General features: G+C 40.0%; 1 protein-coding gene across 10 annotated transcripts in view; it reads left to right on the top strand.

Moving 5' to 3' along the window:
* The window catches only part of PPME1 (protein phosphatase methylesterase 1), a 66771-nt gene that overhangs the window by 35842 nt on the left and 12324 nt on the right, over window positions 1–18605 (top strand). For all 10 annotated transcript variants that reach the window (XR_009454409.1, XR_009454408.1, XM_059708465.1 and 7 more), the window contains exons 6-9: window positions 4164–4318; window positions 7365–7455; window positions 14158–14223; window positions 17811–17934. Coding sequence is in view for 8 of the 10 variants with exons in the window: in XM_059708465.1 (XP_059564448.1) it covers window positions 4164–4318; window positions 7365–7455; window positions 14158–14223; window positions 17811–17934 (436 nt within the window). In the remaining 2 variants the exon portion in view is untranslated. The remainder of the gene's footprint in view (window positions 1–4163; window positions 4319–7364; window positions 7456–14157; window positions 14224–17810; window positions 17935–18605) is intronic.

Below are 18605 nucleotides of genomic sequence, written 5' to 3'. Positions count from 1 at the left end.
CATATTCTTTGTCCAGCTTTGTAGTAAGACAGGAAAAGAGTCTTAAAGAAAAAATAGTTATATCCTAGGCCTTAAGTAAAAAATAAATGTAGTATATACAGTACCTCTCAAATCTGGTCACTCTTCAAAATCACCTGACAAGTGATTAAAATAAAGATGATTTGGCCCTACTTCACCCTACTGAATTAGTGCCTCTATCAGTGCAATCTGGGCATTTATCTATCTATATAAAACCTTAATATGCAAATCAACTGAATGGCGGAATGACCTGATCTCCGGCCAGGCCTAGGAACCCTACCCTATATATTGGGAACAGTCTCTTAGATTTAAAAATTAAAATCTGGCAAGGCTACTCTAACACTGAAACAACAGGATGATGCAGCGATGACATGCACATTTTGTGGTCAGCCCTGATTCTGACACTTATAACTATGTGACAAAGCCAATTACTTCTCTCTGCTTCAGTTTTTCCATCTATAAGATGGGGGAAATGGTACTACTGCCTCAGAAGGATCATGTTATGTACTACTTTTTATAATCGGGGCAAAAAAATATAGCTGCCCATACAACAGCAAGATGCCTTTCACCTGTATGAAAAGTATAGTCACTGGTGCATGCAGCATCCCAGATTGCAAGAGGGATGTCCGATTGCCAGTTTAGGCCTGTAAACCGACAGTTGGACATCCCTCGAGGGGTCCTGGATTGCGAGAGGGCGCAGGCCAGGCTGAGGAACCTCTCCCCCTTGTGCACAAATTTTGTGCACTGGGCCTCTAGCATTTTGATAAAGCTCTATTGAGGAATCTGATATAGGACTAGTGTTTTGGAATTACTATCTTGTATTGTAAGCAGAATTCTTATGGCCCTGCTTTTATACATGCTCTGTCATGTACTTAATATGTCTTCTCAAGTAGTTGACCAACTTTGGCCAAAAATATATTGTTCCTACTTACTTTAACAGTTTTAATCCAAGAGTAAACTGTTTTTCCTTTAGAACCCAAACTCATGTGGCCATCATTTTGTTGTTGATAATAGATGCTGTTTGTGCTCTTTCTATTTGCCAGGCTTCATTAAGTGTAAAATAAGCATTTATTAAGAATAAACAATTTATTTAAGTTATTTAAATGTGTCTACATTATTAACTCTGTAATGTAGATACTATCACTTTTTTACCAGTGAAGAAACTAGTTCAGATAGGTTGAATAACTATGGCGATCACACAGTTAATAGACCAATTGTGATCATTCAACTATAGTGTTTGGCAGAGAGACAGATAGAGAGAGAGAGAGAGAAAGAGAAGGGAGAGGAAGAGGAGTTATCAGTAAGATATTATGTACTTAAAAGATTAAGAGGGTACCCTGGCTGGCGTGGCTCAATTGGTTGAGCTTCGGTCCATGTACCAAGAGGTCTCTGTTTCTATTTCGGGTCAGGGCACATGCTCAGGTTGTGGGCTCATTCCCCACTAGAGGGCATGCAGGAGGCAGCTGATCAATGTTCCTCACCAATGTTTCTCTCTTTTCCTCTCCCTTTCTTTCTTTCTAAAATCAATAAAAACATTTTATAAAAAGTTTAAGAGAGTAGATCTTATGTTAAGTGTTCTTAACACACACACAAAAGTGATGCAAGGAGGGTCCTAATATAAGGTGATAGATGATTTGACTTTGGGTAGTGGGCATATGGTGCAAATACAGATCTTATAACATATATGTTCATGTTGACCAATGTCACCCCAATCAATTTAATAAATAAATACATTTTTTTAAAGTGATGCAAGGAAATTTTTGGAGGTGATGGATATGATCAAGGTAATTTTGGGGTGATGTTAACACAAATATATAAATATATATATACATATATACAGCCTTACCAAATTGTGTATATTAATTATGTACCATTTCTTTGTATACCAGTTATACCTCAATAAAGCTTGGGAAGAAAAACATTGGGAATGGGGGTTGGAGTGCTGGAGAAGTTGGGCACTGGGGAAACTGTTTGTGGTACAGGAGCTGGGGGTTTCCTGTGCTGCAGGACCTGGGTGCTGGGGAAGTGCAAGTTATAGGAGTTTGTGAAGAAAACACCCATGAATCAGGAACAAAACCTTTCTTTCTGCAACGTCTCCTATGTCATCTACTGACACAGCTTAATGTCTTGTTAGCTGGCAAGGGAAAAACATTTTAAGGCCTCAGGTCCAACTGTGCAGAATATGCAATGAAAGGTGAATTGGGGCTGAGAGATAATAAGTTGATAACTGGCACAATAAAGTTAAAGAGAAAATAAATGATTAAAATCATGTAGAACTGATTATGGCCAATAAGTTGGATTCTTGCTGAAATAGACTAAACAGTAAAACATTTATATGATTTCTGAATTCAGTAATTCTGTGAAACAAAAATCCCAAAATGGGTGTATACTTAATGGGTGATTAGTGGGGTTTTCAAGTAGTACTGACAGGATGATTTTCCCCTTACGTATCAACTTTAGAACCTATACCCTACATAAGATGCAACTCCACTGAAAGTAGAAGAGCTGAGATTTGAGCTCAGGTCACTGTGATATTCTTTTTCTGTTATGTCTGTGATATGCTATACTGCTTCTCAGGAAATGAACCTACTATTAATAAGTATGATAGAATATCCTTAGAGAGCAACTACCAAAATTATGGTACATCCAGTTATAGACTAGATTTGTAGTTAATCTCTACTTCATTTTTATTTTATTTCTCTGAAATTTCAGGACATGTCTCAAGGCTCTAATCTTCGTGACTGAATTTTGCCTAACTTTAATAAGGATACATTTCTCCTGGTGATAGATGATCAAGGGATTGATCATAACCAACTTTTATCTGTATGAAATATTCCTTTCCTAAGCTTAGATACAATATTAAGTTGGTTTGTTTCAGACCCTATCCACCTTCATGCATGAAGCAGCTACCATAGAACCCTTCAATTTAGTATTTTAAGGAGACCTGAATTCAAATTCTACAGCATCCTTTTATTTTACTAATTATATCTTTTATTTATTATATCTTTAATTTATTTAATTATATCTATTACTGACTCAAAATTTTAGCCTTAAATTTAACTCCATTATTTTCAATTATAAAATTGGTGGCCTCCTTATCTCTCATTCAGATTATCTGCAGATGCTGCAGCTACCGTATTGACATTTGTATTGTTGTATGAGGTTTTTAAGATTAATTCCTTTGGAAATAATGACAGTTACCTTCGGTATTCTGAATACTGTGGAGACTAAGCAAGGCAAAACTGTCTTTTGAACTTGATTGACTCAGCCACTCCCTAAAGAAGACAGTAGAGCCAGTGGTTCCTAGAAATATACCATACTTAAACTATTGTTATAACAAAGAAGGCCTGTCCCAAATAAAAGCCAAAATTCCTACTTTAGTTCTCATTTTCAAAGCTGTAAGGTTTGACTTTGTTAAACAGACCTACTCATAATTAAAGGCTAGGACAGAAGCCAATAAAAATATAAACACCTTTCAAGTTTCTCAGTACACTATACTTACATTTATGTTCATACTTCAAACAACTTTACATGATAAATAATAATTAACATTTGTATAGTACTTTACTTTTTTCAAAGTATTTTTACATTCACTCAGTTAATTCTTACAGCAATTCAGAATAGTAAATGACATCCTTATCTTGAGTTATAGAAACTCTGAAAGGTTAAATAATCCAAGTCCATATAGTAAAAAATAGACTTGGGCTGTAATTCATCTTGTGACTCCAAACTTCACTACATTGTAAAGCTTAATAGAGTTGTTTTTTGTTTTATAGATGGGGAAACTAAAGCATAGAGTAGTTAAATGATTTGTGCAGAGTTTCAAGCTTAGGTTTAAACTAAAGTTGTGTGATTATGTAATAGTACTAACTGTGTGGAACAGTGAAAGTGTTATATAAAGGAAAGTAAAAATATTTGGGTTCTCAGTCCTTAAACTGTCATTTGCCATAAGAGCCAGGTGTGTGGCTGTGTGTACAAATCCTGGGGACATGTTAGGGGTTCTGCATAGTCACGTTTGCGAGATGACTCAATAGACCTTTACAGGCCTCGGCCTGTTAGTGACAGACCAAAGGAAGGAGTGAGGAAAGAAAACTATTTTTGTGTTGTCAGAGAGCATTCCCAGCTTTCTTTGCTTCTTTTTGCAGAGATGTTGGCAATGTAATTGAAGCCATGTATGGGGACCTCCCTCCTCCGATTATGCTGATTGGACATAGCATGGGTGGAGCTATTGCAGTCCACACAGCATCATCCAACCTGGTGCCAAGCCTCCTGGGTCTATGCGTGATTGATGTTGTGGAAGGTAAGTTTTCTTGTGCTAACCCAGGGGTCCTTAAACTACGGCCCGCGGGCCACATGCAAATACAAATATTGTATTTGTTCCCATTTTGTTTTTTTACTTCAAAATAAGATATGTGCAGTGTGCATAAGAATTTGTTCATAGTTTTTTTTTTAAACTATAGTCCGGCCCTCCAACGGTCTGAGGGACAGTGAACTGGCCCCCTGTTTAAAAAGTTTGAGGACCCCTGTGCGAACCCATTCAAAATCTTTGAGTATAAGAGCCCATCCTGGTATATTATTATCATGTTTTAACTTATTATTGATTTCACTCATCTTGAATTATGTCCCTTTGTCTTTTATATCTTACTTTCATGTTATTTTGTGGCAAAGGCATTCCAAGTGTTTTTTAAATTGGGATATAATGGACATATAACTTTGTATTAGTTTCAGTTGTACAATATAATGATTTGGTATATGTATAGGGTGGAACAAAAGTAGGTTTACAGTTCATATGGAAAATAATATAATCTACACTAATAAAAGAGAAACATGGTAATTGGCGTACGACCACTACCCTTTTCATTGGCTAATCAGCAAGATATGCAAATTAACTGTCAGCCAAGATGGCGACCGGCAGCCAGGCAGCTTGGAACTAACATGAGGCTTGCTTGCCTCAGTGACAGAGGAAACCAACGTTCCCCGCCTGCGCCTGCGCCTTCGGCTGCAGGCCTCTGAGCCTGCAGTTTCAAACATTGTAACAAATACCACCGGGCTTCAGCCAGCAGGATCGCAACATTGTATGCAAAGGCCAGAAACCTAGAGCCAAGCCTCAAGCTAAAGCTGGCCCAGAATTAAAAAAAAAAAAAAAAAAAAAAGGAAAAAAGGAGCGGTTGGGAGCTTCAGTCACCCCCAGCCTGAAAATAGCCCTCAGCCCCTCACCCAGATTGGCCAGGCACCCCAGTGGGGACCCCCACCCTGATCCAGAACACCCTTCAGGGCAAACCAGCCAGCACCCACCGTGCACCAGGCCTCTACCCTATATAGTAAAAGGGTAATATGCTCCCAGCACCGGGATCAGCGTGACAGGGGGCAGAGCCCAAACCCCCTGATTGCCCTGCGGCTCTGTGTGTGACAGGGTGCGGCACCCCAACCCTCCCCCCCCCCCACCGGCCCTGCTCTGTGTGTGACGGGGTAGAGCCATAACCTCCCCATCAGCCCTGCCCTGAGTGTGACAGTGGCGGCGCCCCAACCCGCTGATCCGCCCTGCTCTGTGTGTGACGGGGAAGATCCCCAACCCCCTGATCCGCCCTGCTCTGTGTGTGACAGGGGGGAGCTCCCCAACCCCCTGATGGGCACTGCTCTGTGCGTGACAGGGGGCAGTGTCCCAACCCCCTGATTGGCCCTGCTCTGTGTCTGACAGGGGGTGGCGCCGCAACCTCCCCATCGACCCTGCCTTGAGTGTGACAGGGGGCGGTGCCCCAATCCCCCAATCGGCCCTACCCTGAGCGTGACTGAGGGTGGCATCACAACCTCCCAATCCGCCCTGCTCTGTGCGTGACAGGGGGCGGCACCCCAACTCCCCAATCGGCCCTGCTCTGAGCCTGACCAGGGGCTGCACCTAGGGATTGGGCCTGCCCTCTGCCACCCGGGAGCAGGCCTAAGCCAGCAGGTCGTTATCTCCCGAGGGGTCCCAGACTGCGAGAGGGCACAGGCCGGGCTGAGGGACCCCCCCTTCCCCCCGAGTGCACAAATTTTTGTGCACCGGGCCTCTAGTAATAAATAATATTACAAGAATAAACTGTGTTTCGCATCCTCATGACTATAAACCTTTTTGCCCCACTCAGTATATATTGCACAATGATCACCATATATGTCTAATTAATATTCATCACCACACAGTTACAATTTTTTTTTCTTGTTATGAGAACTTTAAGATTTATTCTCTTTGCAACTTTCAAATATATAATACAGTATCATTAACTACTAGAGGCCTGATGCACAAAGATTTGTGCAAGAATGGGCCTTCCTTCCCCTGGCTGCTGGCACCGCCTTTGCTCTGGCTGGAGCCACCTTTCTGCCTTTGCTCCGTCCCGGAGTCACCTTTCCGCCTTCCCATGCTGCCCAGAGCCCTGAGGGGCTGGGGCGGTGTGGAACACCTGCGTCATTGCCATGGCGACGACGCAAGCATCCCACCCCCGGCCACTTGGTGCCTGTGTATGCAAATCAACTCGCCATCTTTATTGGGTTAATTTGCATACTCCTGATTGGCTGGTGAGTGTCGTGAAGGTATGGTCATTTTGCATCTTTCTCTTTTATTAGTGTAGGTAGTCATGCTATACATTGTATCCCCAGGACTTACTTATTTTGTGACTGGAACTTTTTTTTTACACCTACATTCATGTCACCAACACCCCACATTACCTAATCATTCTCCATGACATAAGAAACTCTTCATAAACATCTTTTATGGCTGCATAATATTTTAATTTTATGTATATCCCATAATTTTATTTAACATTTAAAAAGAAACTGCCATGTCTTCTATGACCCAGTCTCAGAAGTCACACTATTACATATACAAGTCAGCCCTTTTCATTGTCGGGATACTACAGGAAGGAGTGAATACCAGGAAGAAGAAATCATTGGAGGCCATCTTGGAACCTGGCTATCCCATCAATCTTCGGAATTTTCTTTCTTTTTTTTTTTTTTTTAATATATTTTATTGATTTTTTACAGAGAAGAAGGGAGAGAGATAGAGAGTTAGAAACATCGATGAGAGAGAAACATCGATCAGCTGCCTCCTGCACATCTCCTACTGGGGATGTGCCCGCAACCCAGGTACATGCCCTTGACCGGAATCGAACCTGGGACCTTTCAGTCCGCAGGCCGACGCTCTATCCACTGAGCCAAACCGGTCTCGGCTTCTGAATTTTCTTAAACTGCATCTTTTTTTCCCCAAGCATCACTGAATTCTGCAGTCCTTGAAGGCAGATATGTGTATTTCCCCAGTAAGTGTAAATGCTTGGAAATGTTAAGTGCTATGGTTAAAATTTTTGTTTAACATCTAGGTACAGCCATGGATGCTCTTAATAGCATGCAGAATTTCTTACGTGGTCGTCCTAAAACCTTCAAGTCTCTGGAGAATGCCATTGAATGGAGGTAATCCATAAATCTATATTGTGTGTATTTTATTTTTTTAAAAATATATTTTATTGATTTTTTACAGAGAGGAAGGGAGAGGGATAGAGAGTTAGAAACATCAATGAGAGAGAAACACTGATCAGCTGCCTCCTGCACACCCCCTACTGGGGATGTGCTCGCAACCAAGGTACATGCCCTTGACCAGAATTGAACCTGGGACCCTTCAGTCCACAGGCCGATGCTCTATCCACTAAGCCAAACCAGTTAGGGCTATTGTGTGTATTTTAAATGTTAGGCTGGAGCTTTCCTTTTTCATCAACTAAAGTACCAAAGTTTAAAGGAATAATTCCATGTCTTAGCTTTATTGTAATATCATGAGTAAAAATATAAAGAGCAGAATTTTAAAAAATGTTTTAAATGCTTCAGACTTGTCTCAGTTGCATCAAATCTAACCTTTTTCTAATATACTATAGTATCTCCTACATCTTAGTAATTATGCATCACCTGCTGTCTAGCTGTTCCCATTTCTAAGGTGAGAGTTTAGACTAATTGAGACTCTAAGACCTCTTCCACCTCTATTGCTCCAAGGTTATAGAATCACTTACAGTGTTCCAGAAAAAATGATGGAGAAACAAAAGATAGGTGTGGATTCCTTTCTCAGTTTATTTGGATAAGTAAAAACCCTTTGGGTAAATGGCTTTCATAAAAATCACTGACAGAATTGTCTATGACTTTCACTTAAGTAAAGGCTATTCAGTCATTAGTTTATTACTTCAGTTATTTGATTAAATATTTATTAAACACTTTGTGCTAAACGGTGAAGATTCAGAGATAAGTAAATCACTGCTCCCCCAAAGAGATTAGTCTTCAGATAAAATATCTTTAATATCCCATCTTCCTACCTATTCAAAATTCATATCCAGAACCCTTTCTGAACCCTTTCTCTAACTCCTCCAAACCACATAGATCACTGCCTCAGTAAAATTGCTTGACACCTTTAAATCTGAATTATTTTGTACTGTTTACCCCTTAAAGCTTCTAGTCCTTCCGCAAGGGATATGCTTATATTGTTAATTTTCATTTCTGCCTTAATGCCCTTCCTGCATCATAAGGACAGCGGCTATTCTCTATTTCTTTAGTACTTTCACATAGCATATAGCATATTGCTGGCTGCTCTAACAGGCAGAACATATCTATTAACTGAATCAGAGATGTCAAGTGGAAATTAAGGACCTGGTAAATATATCTTAAGGGATTTTACCCTAGGACAGAGGGTCTTTTGCCAAATATGCCTTGCCAGAATGATGTGTGTGTTTAGTGAGGGCACTTTTACCTTTTGTGTTCATGCTACTGCTCTCTCAGAAGCATCAAAGATCTCTCCATCTTCATCAGTGACAGCATTGAGAATGCAGCTGCTGCCAGCTCAACATGTAGCTTGAGTACACTGCCTGCTTCCCCAGTAGCAACCAGTGAGAAAATTATTCCAAATAACTTTAAATGTATTCAGTACCTGATAATTACTGGTAAACTTAGTTCTTATGTATTTACTTGTTGGGGATACCAACATCAGTAAGTAAATACATAAACAATACAATGAAGGATCACAGGAGGTACGGAAGATAGGTATCCAATTCAGCCTGGGAATCATGGCAGACCTACTAAAGGAGACAGAGTAAGCATGTCAAACTCAAAGGCTAACACGGGCCAGATAAACAAGGTTTAAGTTTATGTGGGCCGCAAAAAAACAAAAGCCTCAATTTTCATAGAAACATAGGTTTATTTCGAGAGAAACATGCTGAATACAAAGGGCTGAAATAAATGAGTAATCGTTGACATAAAATAATAGAACATTTTAATAAAAATTAATATTTTTTCTTGAACATGAACTTACCAGACACTGAATAACTACACAAATTAATAAGCATAATGCAAATAAACCTATTTTTCTTGTTCTCCGAAAGCAAAATATTTCCTGTTGTGCACACCAAACAAGTCAGTACAAGAGTAATGACATGGCAGTCGGCTGCTAAAATACTCGCTGCTAGTATTAGTGGAGAGAAATGGTGCGCCTAAGGCGTGTAAGGGAAATGAATGCAACACAATTATAGTAATCAGTCATTAGTGAAAGTTGTAGTTCGTTATTAATAATTATGTAAACAGGATATCGTAAAAATTAAGTTACAAAATTTTTATTAAAACATTTCTTACATACTGTTATTTTGACTGGGCCACAAAAATATTTGTTGTGGGCCATATGTGGCCTGTGGGCCACGAGTTTGACATGCTTGAGATAGAGTCTTGATTCTAGTGGCAGAAATTGGATAGGATAAGATTTTTGTATATTCTGTGTGAAAATGTTCTGGGCTCCATGAAAGCCACTGATTTATAGATCCCACTTTCTGAGTCTGAGAATCAGAGAGTACTATAAAATATTTGCTAATTTTGTTTTATACTCTGCTGGATATCTGAATTGAGTTTATAACTTACTAGAGGCCTGGTGCACGAATTTGTGCACCAGTGGGGTCCCTTGGCATGGCCTGCGGGGATCTGGGGAGGAGCCACTTCTGCTCATCCCGGCCCCGCTCATGCTGGTCAGCTGTGCAGCGCTCCTGTGGGAGTGCACTGACCACCGGGGGGGCAGCTCCTGTGTTGAGTGTCTGCCCCCTGGTGGTCAGTCGCATCATAGCGACCGGTCGACCAGTCATAATGGTCGCTTAGGCTTTTAAATATATATAGATAGCCAATTGGCTCTTGGCCGAGAAAAGGTTCCCCACTTCTGGTATTAATAGTATTCAAAACCAAAAGATTGAATGTAATCACCTAGGGATTTGATGTTGATAGAAAAAAAGATCCAAGAACTGATCCTTGGAGTACTAGCCAGTATTTAGAGCTTGGAAAGTGGGGGAAGGTTGAAGAAAGGAAACTGCAAAGGCACAGTTGGTGAGATAAAAGGAAAACGGGGGGAGTCTAGTAAATGTTTCTAGAAGGAGGGAGAGAGCATTTGTGTCATATAATCCTGAGAGATCACCCAAGATGAGGGCTAAGAAATGATCATTAGAATTGACATGATGGAGGTGACCTTGCAAAAACAAAAAATCTCAGAGTATAAGGGGCAGATAAAAACCCCTTATAAGTTTGGGGGAGAAACCAAGATGGTGGCATAGGTAAACACCAGAAATTGCTGCCTCGCACAACCACTTCAAAATACAACTAAAAGACAAAACGGACATCATCCAGAACCACAGGAAGGCTGGCTGAGTGGAAATTCTACAACTAGAAGGAAAGAAAAGCACACTGAGACTCAGAGGAGGTGCGGAAGTAAAGTGCAGAGGTAGGGGGGCGTGTGGACAGGGCTGACAGCTGAGGACATGGTTGTCTTTTTCAATCGGGAAGGAGTCTCAAGCTCCAACAGCTCTGAATTCCAGTTGTGGGCGAGTCTCTGGGGACCCAGACTCATACAGGGAGAAACTGGACTGTCTGGCAGCCGGCGGAACTCGAGGGCGGCTTTCTCTCAGAGGTGCTGGCAGCGATTACTGCGGGACACTGAGACGCAGGGCCTCTTAGGGCAGGACTGAGGATCAGCCATAGCTGTTTGCTCCACCCTGTTGATTCCCTGAGACCCCGCCCCACCCAGGCTGTGCACAGAGGCTTTTGCATATGAATGGCCTGGCCCTTTGCAATCTAAAATTACCTAACAAACTGCAGCTGGGTCACAGAGACCCACAACTTCCAAGAGAAGGCCCAAGGCCCCACAGCAGCTTGCATTGCTTCACAGCTGGGCCTCATCTGGGCACCTCCAAATCCCAAACAAAGAAGAGGAATCTGCAGATCTCTCTGTAGCTCCTGCTGGGTAGCCTCAGGCAGAGGCTAAATTGGCACCTCCTTAGAGATCCAAGAGCCAGTGTACCCAGTGGTCAGAGTGGGACCATCCAGATTACAACTCCTCAGATCCATAAGGGACACACTCAGGGGGCAGACTCAGTGAGCACCAAAGCCCCACTGAAGCAAGTCTTGCCCCAGAAGGGTGTCTCCAGCACAGAAGTTCTCCCACCGTAGACACAGCGAATTCTCACAGCCAATTGGCCTGGAGGTCAATTCCTCCCAGTGTTACCTACGATAATCAAGGCTAAACTACAACAAGACTGTGCACAAAGCCCACAAAGGGGTGCACCAAGAGTGTCCACCTCAGGTAATTGGGGAGGCTGAGCCACTGGGCCCTATAGGACACCTAGCACACAAAGCCACTCTACCAACACAGGGAAGCAGCCAAAATGAGGAGACAAAAAAACAGGTCACAAATGACAGAAATGGAAGAAAGCAAACTATTGGAAATAGAGTTCAAAACCACGGTTATAAGGTTTTTCGAGAATTTTCTAGAAACCGCTGATAAATTTAGTGAGACCCTCCATAAATCTACTGAGACCCTTGAGGATATGAAAAAGGACCAAATAGAAATTAAGCATACACTGACTGAAATAAAGAATATTGTACAGATTCCCAACAGCAGACTAGAGGATCCCAAGAATCAAGTCAAAGATTTGAAATACGAAGAAGCAAAAAACACCCAACGAGAAAAAGAAAAAAGAATCCAAAAATATGAAGATAGTGTAAGGAGCCTTTGGGACAACTTCAAACGTACCAACATCTGAATTATGGGGGTGCCAGAAGAAGTGAGAGAGCAAGATATTGAAAACCTATTTGAAGAAATAAATAATGACAGAAAACTTCCCCTACCTGGTGAAAGAAATAGATTTACAAGTCCAGGAAGCGCAGAGAACCCCAAACAAAAGGAATCCAAAGAGGACCACACCAAGACACATCATAATTAAAATGCCAAGAGCAAAAGACAAAGAGAATCTTAAAAGCAGCAAGAGAAAAACAGTTAGTTACCTACAAGGGAGTACCCATACGACTGTCAGCTGATTTCTCAATAGAAACTGTGCAGGCCAGAAGGGAGTGGCAAGAAATATTCAAAGTGATGAATAGCAAGAACCTACAACCAAGATTACTTTACCCAGCAAAGCTATCATTCAGAATTGAAGGTCAGATAAAGAGCTTCACAGATAAGAAAAAGCTAAAGGAGTTCATCACCACCAAACCAGTGTTATATGAAATACTGAAAGGTATCCTTTAAGAAGAGGAAGAAGAAGAAAAAGGTAAAGATAAAAATTATGAGCAATAAATACCTATCAACAAGTGAATCTAAAAATCAAGTGAATAAAAAATCTGATGAACAGAATAAACTGGTGACTATAATAGAATCAGGGGCATAGAAAGGGAGTGGACTGACAATTCTCAGGGGGAAAGGGGTGTGGGAAGAGACTGGAAAAAAATCGTACACCTATGGATGAGGACAGGCGGGGGTAAGGGCAGAGGGTGGGGTAGAAACTGGTTGGAGGGGAGGTGGGGGTGGGGGAAGGAACAACTGTAATCTGAACAATAAAGATTTAATTTTTAAAAAAAGTTTGGGATATTAGTTGAGGAAAGGATGGGAGGTGATATAGTAGAGAAAGTAAGTGAGATAACTTTTTTGAGAAGTTTTGTTGTTTAGGAGAACAGAAATGGGGTAGTATCTAGTAGTGAATGTGGGTTGAAAATGTTTTAAAAGGCTAGGGGTTGTTTTATAATGTCCATTAGAGGAAAAAAATGGTGACATAGGAGAGAGATAGGGTAACTAAAGGAAACAAGCTCCTCATAAGCAAGAGGGCATGGGCATGGGAACCAGTACCCATGGTTGGCCTTGAATAGGAGCAGAGATATTTCATATATTAAACTGTCATCAAAACAAGACTATATGATCATGAATACTGGTGGGTTTGTTACTGTAGATTCAGTTTGTGGTAGAAAAATGAATTAGTAGTTCTAATTGCTTCTGTTTATTACTAAAATAATAAACAAGGTCATTGAGTAGGGTGCACTTTAGAATTTTACATGATTTTTTTTAAGCTAAAATATGAGATTTAAAGAAATGTGTTCTGTTGGCCTGCTTGGTTCATGTGGTGTTTCCTTGGCCCTTACAGATGCTTAAACAACTCTGGGAATACTAATCTATTAAGATAGAGTCTAAGCTCCTAAACTCTAGTCTATATCATGACATGCAAGGCCCTGTCACACTCCCTCTTTGCTTGCCCCTGCTTTTCCTTGTATTCTGTCCTCTAAAGCAGCGGTTGCCCTTGTCAGGCCTCATGGACCACCAGTGGTCCGCGGACCGTTGGCGACCCCTGCTCTAAAGTCGTCATCCTGCTGACTTTTTTACATTGTAGTACCTTCATTCCCACAGTGTACCCTCTGCCAATAATGCTCTGACCTCTTTTATCTTTTACTTATCTTCAGTTCTCAGTTTAGGCAGGACATTTGGGGAGCTTTCTCTAATCTTCCCATTGAAAATAAAGGTGACTCCTTTGAACTTTGACTTGTTATGTTAAAATGATCTGCTTGTGTTTCTTTCTCCCCAGTGAATTATGCTTCTTCAGCATGGGCCTACCACATAGTATCCTCTTGGTAAATATTTGCAGAACTGAAATGGCTTCAATGTCTTAATTTTTACTACTCAGTTTATAGACATAATAACTAAGTGGGAAGTAGTGATAACCTCCATACAGTGGTAACCATAACTTTTTAGTAGGTCCTACAGAATCTGTAGAATTACTCATTTGACCCTAGTGACATGATAAGGTGGATGCTGAATAACCTCTCTCCCTTCTTTCTTTTCTCTTCTAGTGTGAAGAGTGGCCAGATTAGAAATCTGGAGTCTGCCCGAGTCTCCATGGTTGGCCAAGTCAAAGAGTAGGTTCTATTTCTCCCTGTTGTGCTAGTTAGAGAATGAAACATGGTGATGAAATTACAATTTGTTCTTTTTCTTATACACTTATCCTGTCATCCTTGTGAATGTCTTCATCATTTTTGATAATTTTTACAAGTGAGCTCAGTTGGGCCAATTGTATTGATTTTCTTTTCTCTTTCTCTTTTTTGAGGAAATCCCAAGACCAATTAGTGCCTTCAGTATAGTATTGGATTACCTTATTAGTACAACTCCAGGTATTAAAGGTGAAGAATCCCAGAGAATGGACATTGAAAATTAAGTGGCCAGCCCTGGCCAGGTAGCGCAGTTGTTTAGAGCATCATCCCAACATGCCAAGGTTGGGAGTTCGATCCCCAGTCAGGGAATATACAAGAATCAACGAGTGAAGGCATACATAACTGGAACACAAATCAATGTTTCTCTGTCTCTCTCAAGTCAAAAATAAGAAATTGAGTGTCCATTTAAGTGCGGGCAGTATGGTTTTATTCTGAAAGTCTCCTTCTAAAACAATAATGGTTGTGAGGAAATTACAGCATAAAAGCTTTAGCATAACCTGAATGAAAGCCAGATTCTAATGTTGAGCTAAGATTATTTAGCTCCGTTGATCTTCCTGGATAGGGTTACATGAGCCCTTGATATTGCCATGTAGGCACAAAAGAAACTTTAGGTGAAATGAGAAAATGTTGCCCAATGGAACAGACAGGGAACATAAGAGTTGATGGTAATGATAATAGCATTATTGAATGTGTGCTATTTGCCAGGCACTGTGAAAGGTATTTTATATACACTATCTCATTTTTTAAAACCTTGTAATATTGAAAATTCTTAGACATATAAAAGTAGAATAATACATTGAAACCCAGTGTACCCTTTGCCCATTTATAACAATTACTGACTCATGGCCAGTCTTGTTTTATCTGTACCCCTATTTATTTCCCCTAAGCACAAAATATTGTGAAACAAATTCTAGACAAAAACAATTTCCTCTGTATGATTTCAGTATGTTTTCTATAGGTTTCACTTCTATCTCTCTCATTTTTTTCTTGCAATTTATATGTTGAGGAAACATGGTTGTTTGCTCTGTAGAATGTCCCACAATCTGAATTTGCTGGTTGATCCTTCAAGGTGTAATTTAACATGTTCCTTTGTTCCCTGTATTGTCTGTAAATTGTTAGTGAGATCCAGAGATTTGATTTGTTTTTATTTTGTTTTTTGTTTTTAAGAAAAGGTAATATTGTTTAATGCCATCAGAAAGTAAATAATGTCTGCTTGTCTCTTTTTTGAATGTTAGCAGCCATAGATGGTCATTACCTGGATTCATTAATTCATTTGCTTTATCTCATTTAATTCTTACAATACCTCTTTAAGATAAGTATTATTTTATAAGTGAAGATATGGAAGTCCAGAAAAGTAGAGTGGTTTTCTCAGGATCACATAGCTAGTGAATCACAGAGCTCAGATTCAAACTCCTGTGTATTTTACTCTAAGGTCTATATTATGGATTTTATGACTAAAAGTATAATTTGAGTAGTAATATCTGGCAGACACATAGCAGAGGCTTTGAGTAATTTGTGAAATTGTCCACTTTTCAGTGCCTAAATATGTTGAGATCTGACTTGTCTAAGCAGTGGTAAAGCATTTTGTAAGGAAGTTACATAGCTGGTGTGCAGGTAATTAAGTGATTTTTAAATTTTACTATTTGTAAGCTTAAGTAATGTTTTCTCTTAATTTGTAAATCTGTGTGTGTAAGAGTATATGTGTTTTAATTGTCACATAGATATTAGCTGTAACATTTCTGCCCTCTTCATCTAGGTGAAATTCTCTTGAATCTCCCAGTTCATAGCTATGGAAACCCAAAGCACATGTTGTTTTTGTTATGGTCCTTTGCCCTAGATGTGAAACCTGATACTCCAAGTTCAGTAGAAACCCCATTTGTGACCATAGGCTTCACTGAAAGTTGGGTAGAGGAGAAAGAGAAGTTACCATTCTTAAAAACCCACCACTGAAGTCCACTGACCTTCAGTTTATCCCACTCTTTTTTGCTTATTTTCTCTCCTCCCTTCTCTTTCCTTTTCAAACAAATTCTTGTGTACCATGCCTAGCAGACCTTGGCACTAGCTGCTATCCAGACCCTTGGGATTTTTAAAAAATAAATTTTAAAAATATTTTTTATTGATTTCAGAGAGGAAGGGAGAGGGAAAGAGATAGAAACATCAATGATGAGAAAGAATCATTGATCAGCTGCCCCCTGCATGCCTTACATGGGGAATTAAGCCCACAACCCGGGCATGTGCCCTGACCAGGAATTGAACCATGACCTCTTGATTCATAAGTCGACGTTCAACCACTGAGTTGCACCGGCTGGGCCAGACCCTTGGGATTTTTACCCCTAACATTTGTCAATATATTTTTTCTAATAACTTCTCGCTAAAAGTAACTATGGCACCAGCTGTTCATAAAATAATATTTTTTCTACCTAATTGCATAATAAAGAGATAATGTTTTTAGAGGAAACACAACAATAATAATTGGTTGGACCAGATGTTCTAATTTGCAAGGTTCAGCTGTCATGATTACTGTAATTGCCAGTTTCTATCAGCTCATTAAAAAATGGGAGCTTTTTTCCATTTGGTTGAGCCTTGTTCTACTATAAGGGTATAATAGAAATCCATTTTGCCTTAGAATTAATTGGGCCTGCATTTGCCTACTAGCTTCATCTACTCATGAGCTAGATGATCCTGGACTATTTTTTAACTCTTCAGGCCTATTTCATAGGATTGTTAAGAGGATTTACATAGGATAATGTCAATAAAACTCCAAGTGATTACTCCCTTCTGTGGGTCAATTTTGATACCAGAACTGGAAACCATCTCTTGTAGTATAGTTTTATGTTGGTCATTACCTTCCACAGTTCTAGTCTACTTTTGTACGTGTTATTTATTTATTTTTAAATATATATTTTTTTATTATTGATTTTTTACAGAGAGGAAGGGAGAGGGATAGAGAGTTAGAAACATCGATGAGAAACATCAATCAGCTGCCTTTGCACGCCCCCTACTGGGGATGTGCCTGCAACCAAGGTACATGCCTTTGACTGGAATCGAACCTGGAACCCTTCAGTCCGCAGGCTGACGCTCTATCCACTGAGCCAAACTGATCAGGGCTACTTTTGTACATTTTAAAAAGCACATTTTTCTCATCCTCCCAGAAGCGTTGTTAAGTTTTAACTAACACCCTCCTGTATAATAAAAGGCTAATATGCAAATTGCCCCCTCGGGACTTTGACCAACCCGGAGTTCAACCAACCAGGAGTTCGACTGCTTGCTATGACATATGCTGATCACCAGCGGGCTGCACGGAATGAAGGAAGGCCCCGGCTAGCAGCCAGCAGCCGGGGGAAGAAAGGCCCCAATTAGCCCTGATTGCTGGCCAGCCCTAAGGATCCTACCCATGCATGAATTTCGTACACCGGGCCTCTAGTTTGATTATAAAAGAGCATAAGTTTCAGTATTTCTGAGATAATTTGTGTATACAAGAGAGGTTTGTGACAGCACTTTTTTAAAAAACCTAGGTGTGAAGGAATTACAAGTCCAGAAGGCTCAAAATCTGTAGTGGAAGGAATCATAGAGGAAGACGAAGATGATGAAGAAGGAAGTGAATCAGTTAACAAGAGGAAGAAGGAAGATGACATGGAGGTGATTAAAAGCCTGCATTCTTGGAAGGATGGTGTAGGGAATGGTTCAGAGTGTGTTTTAATCACTGTAGCTTTGTAATGTTTTAAAAGCAAAGAGTCTGATTTTTTTTCTTTTTCAAAATTGTTTTGACTGTTCAGGGTCCCTTGAAATTCCCTATGAATATTTTTGGGAAAACGCCATTGGGATTTTGATAGGGATTGCATTGAATCTGCAGATTGCTGTGGATAATATGGACAACTTAACCATCCAGTGATCTTTAATATAATATATTGCTGTCTTATGTTCACTTCTAGATTTTCATCTTGTGGTTGATGCAGTATCCCAATTATTTACTTCAGTTATAATGTTTCAAATTTTTAATGATGCAGGAAAGCATAGAGAATTATTTCTTCAGTTTGCATTTGATGAGTGAATACCCCACCCCCATCCATCTGCTTTATATTGAGATATAACAGATATTGACATTTTGTTATATTTGTGTCAGATTTCCTTTTTTTAAATTACTTTTGCAGGAACATTATATCATTATCATAAATGAAAATGTAAGAAAAATGCTCTCCTAACAAATCAACGTATTTTCAGTTTTCCTTTCCAGTTCTTTCCCAAACTATACCATATTTTCCCAGTGGTAATCGTAATGTAGATGACATGTTGTATTCTGCTTCTTTCAC

This window comes from Myotis daubentonii, chromosome 9 (genome assembly GCF_963259705.1).
Source record: "Myotis daubentonii chromosome 9, mMyoDau2.1, whole genome shotgun sequence".
In the NCBI taxonomy this organism is placed as follows: Eukaryota; Metazoa; Chordata; class Mammalia; order Chiroptera; family Vespertilionidae; genus Myotis; species Myotis daubentonii.
The sequence above is the reverse complement of the archived record's forward strand: the minus strand, read 5'-3'. Positions and strand labels throughout refer to the sequence as shown.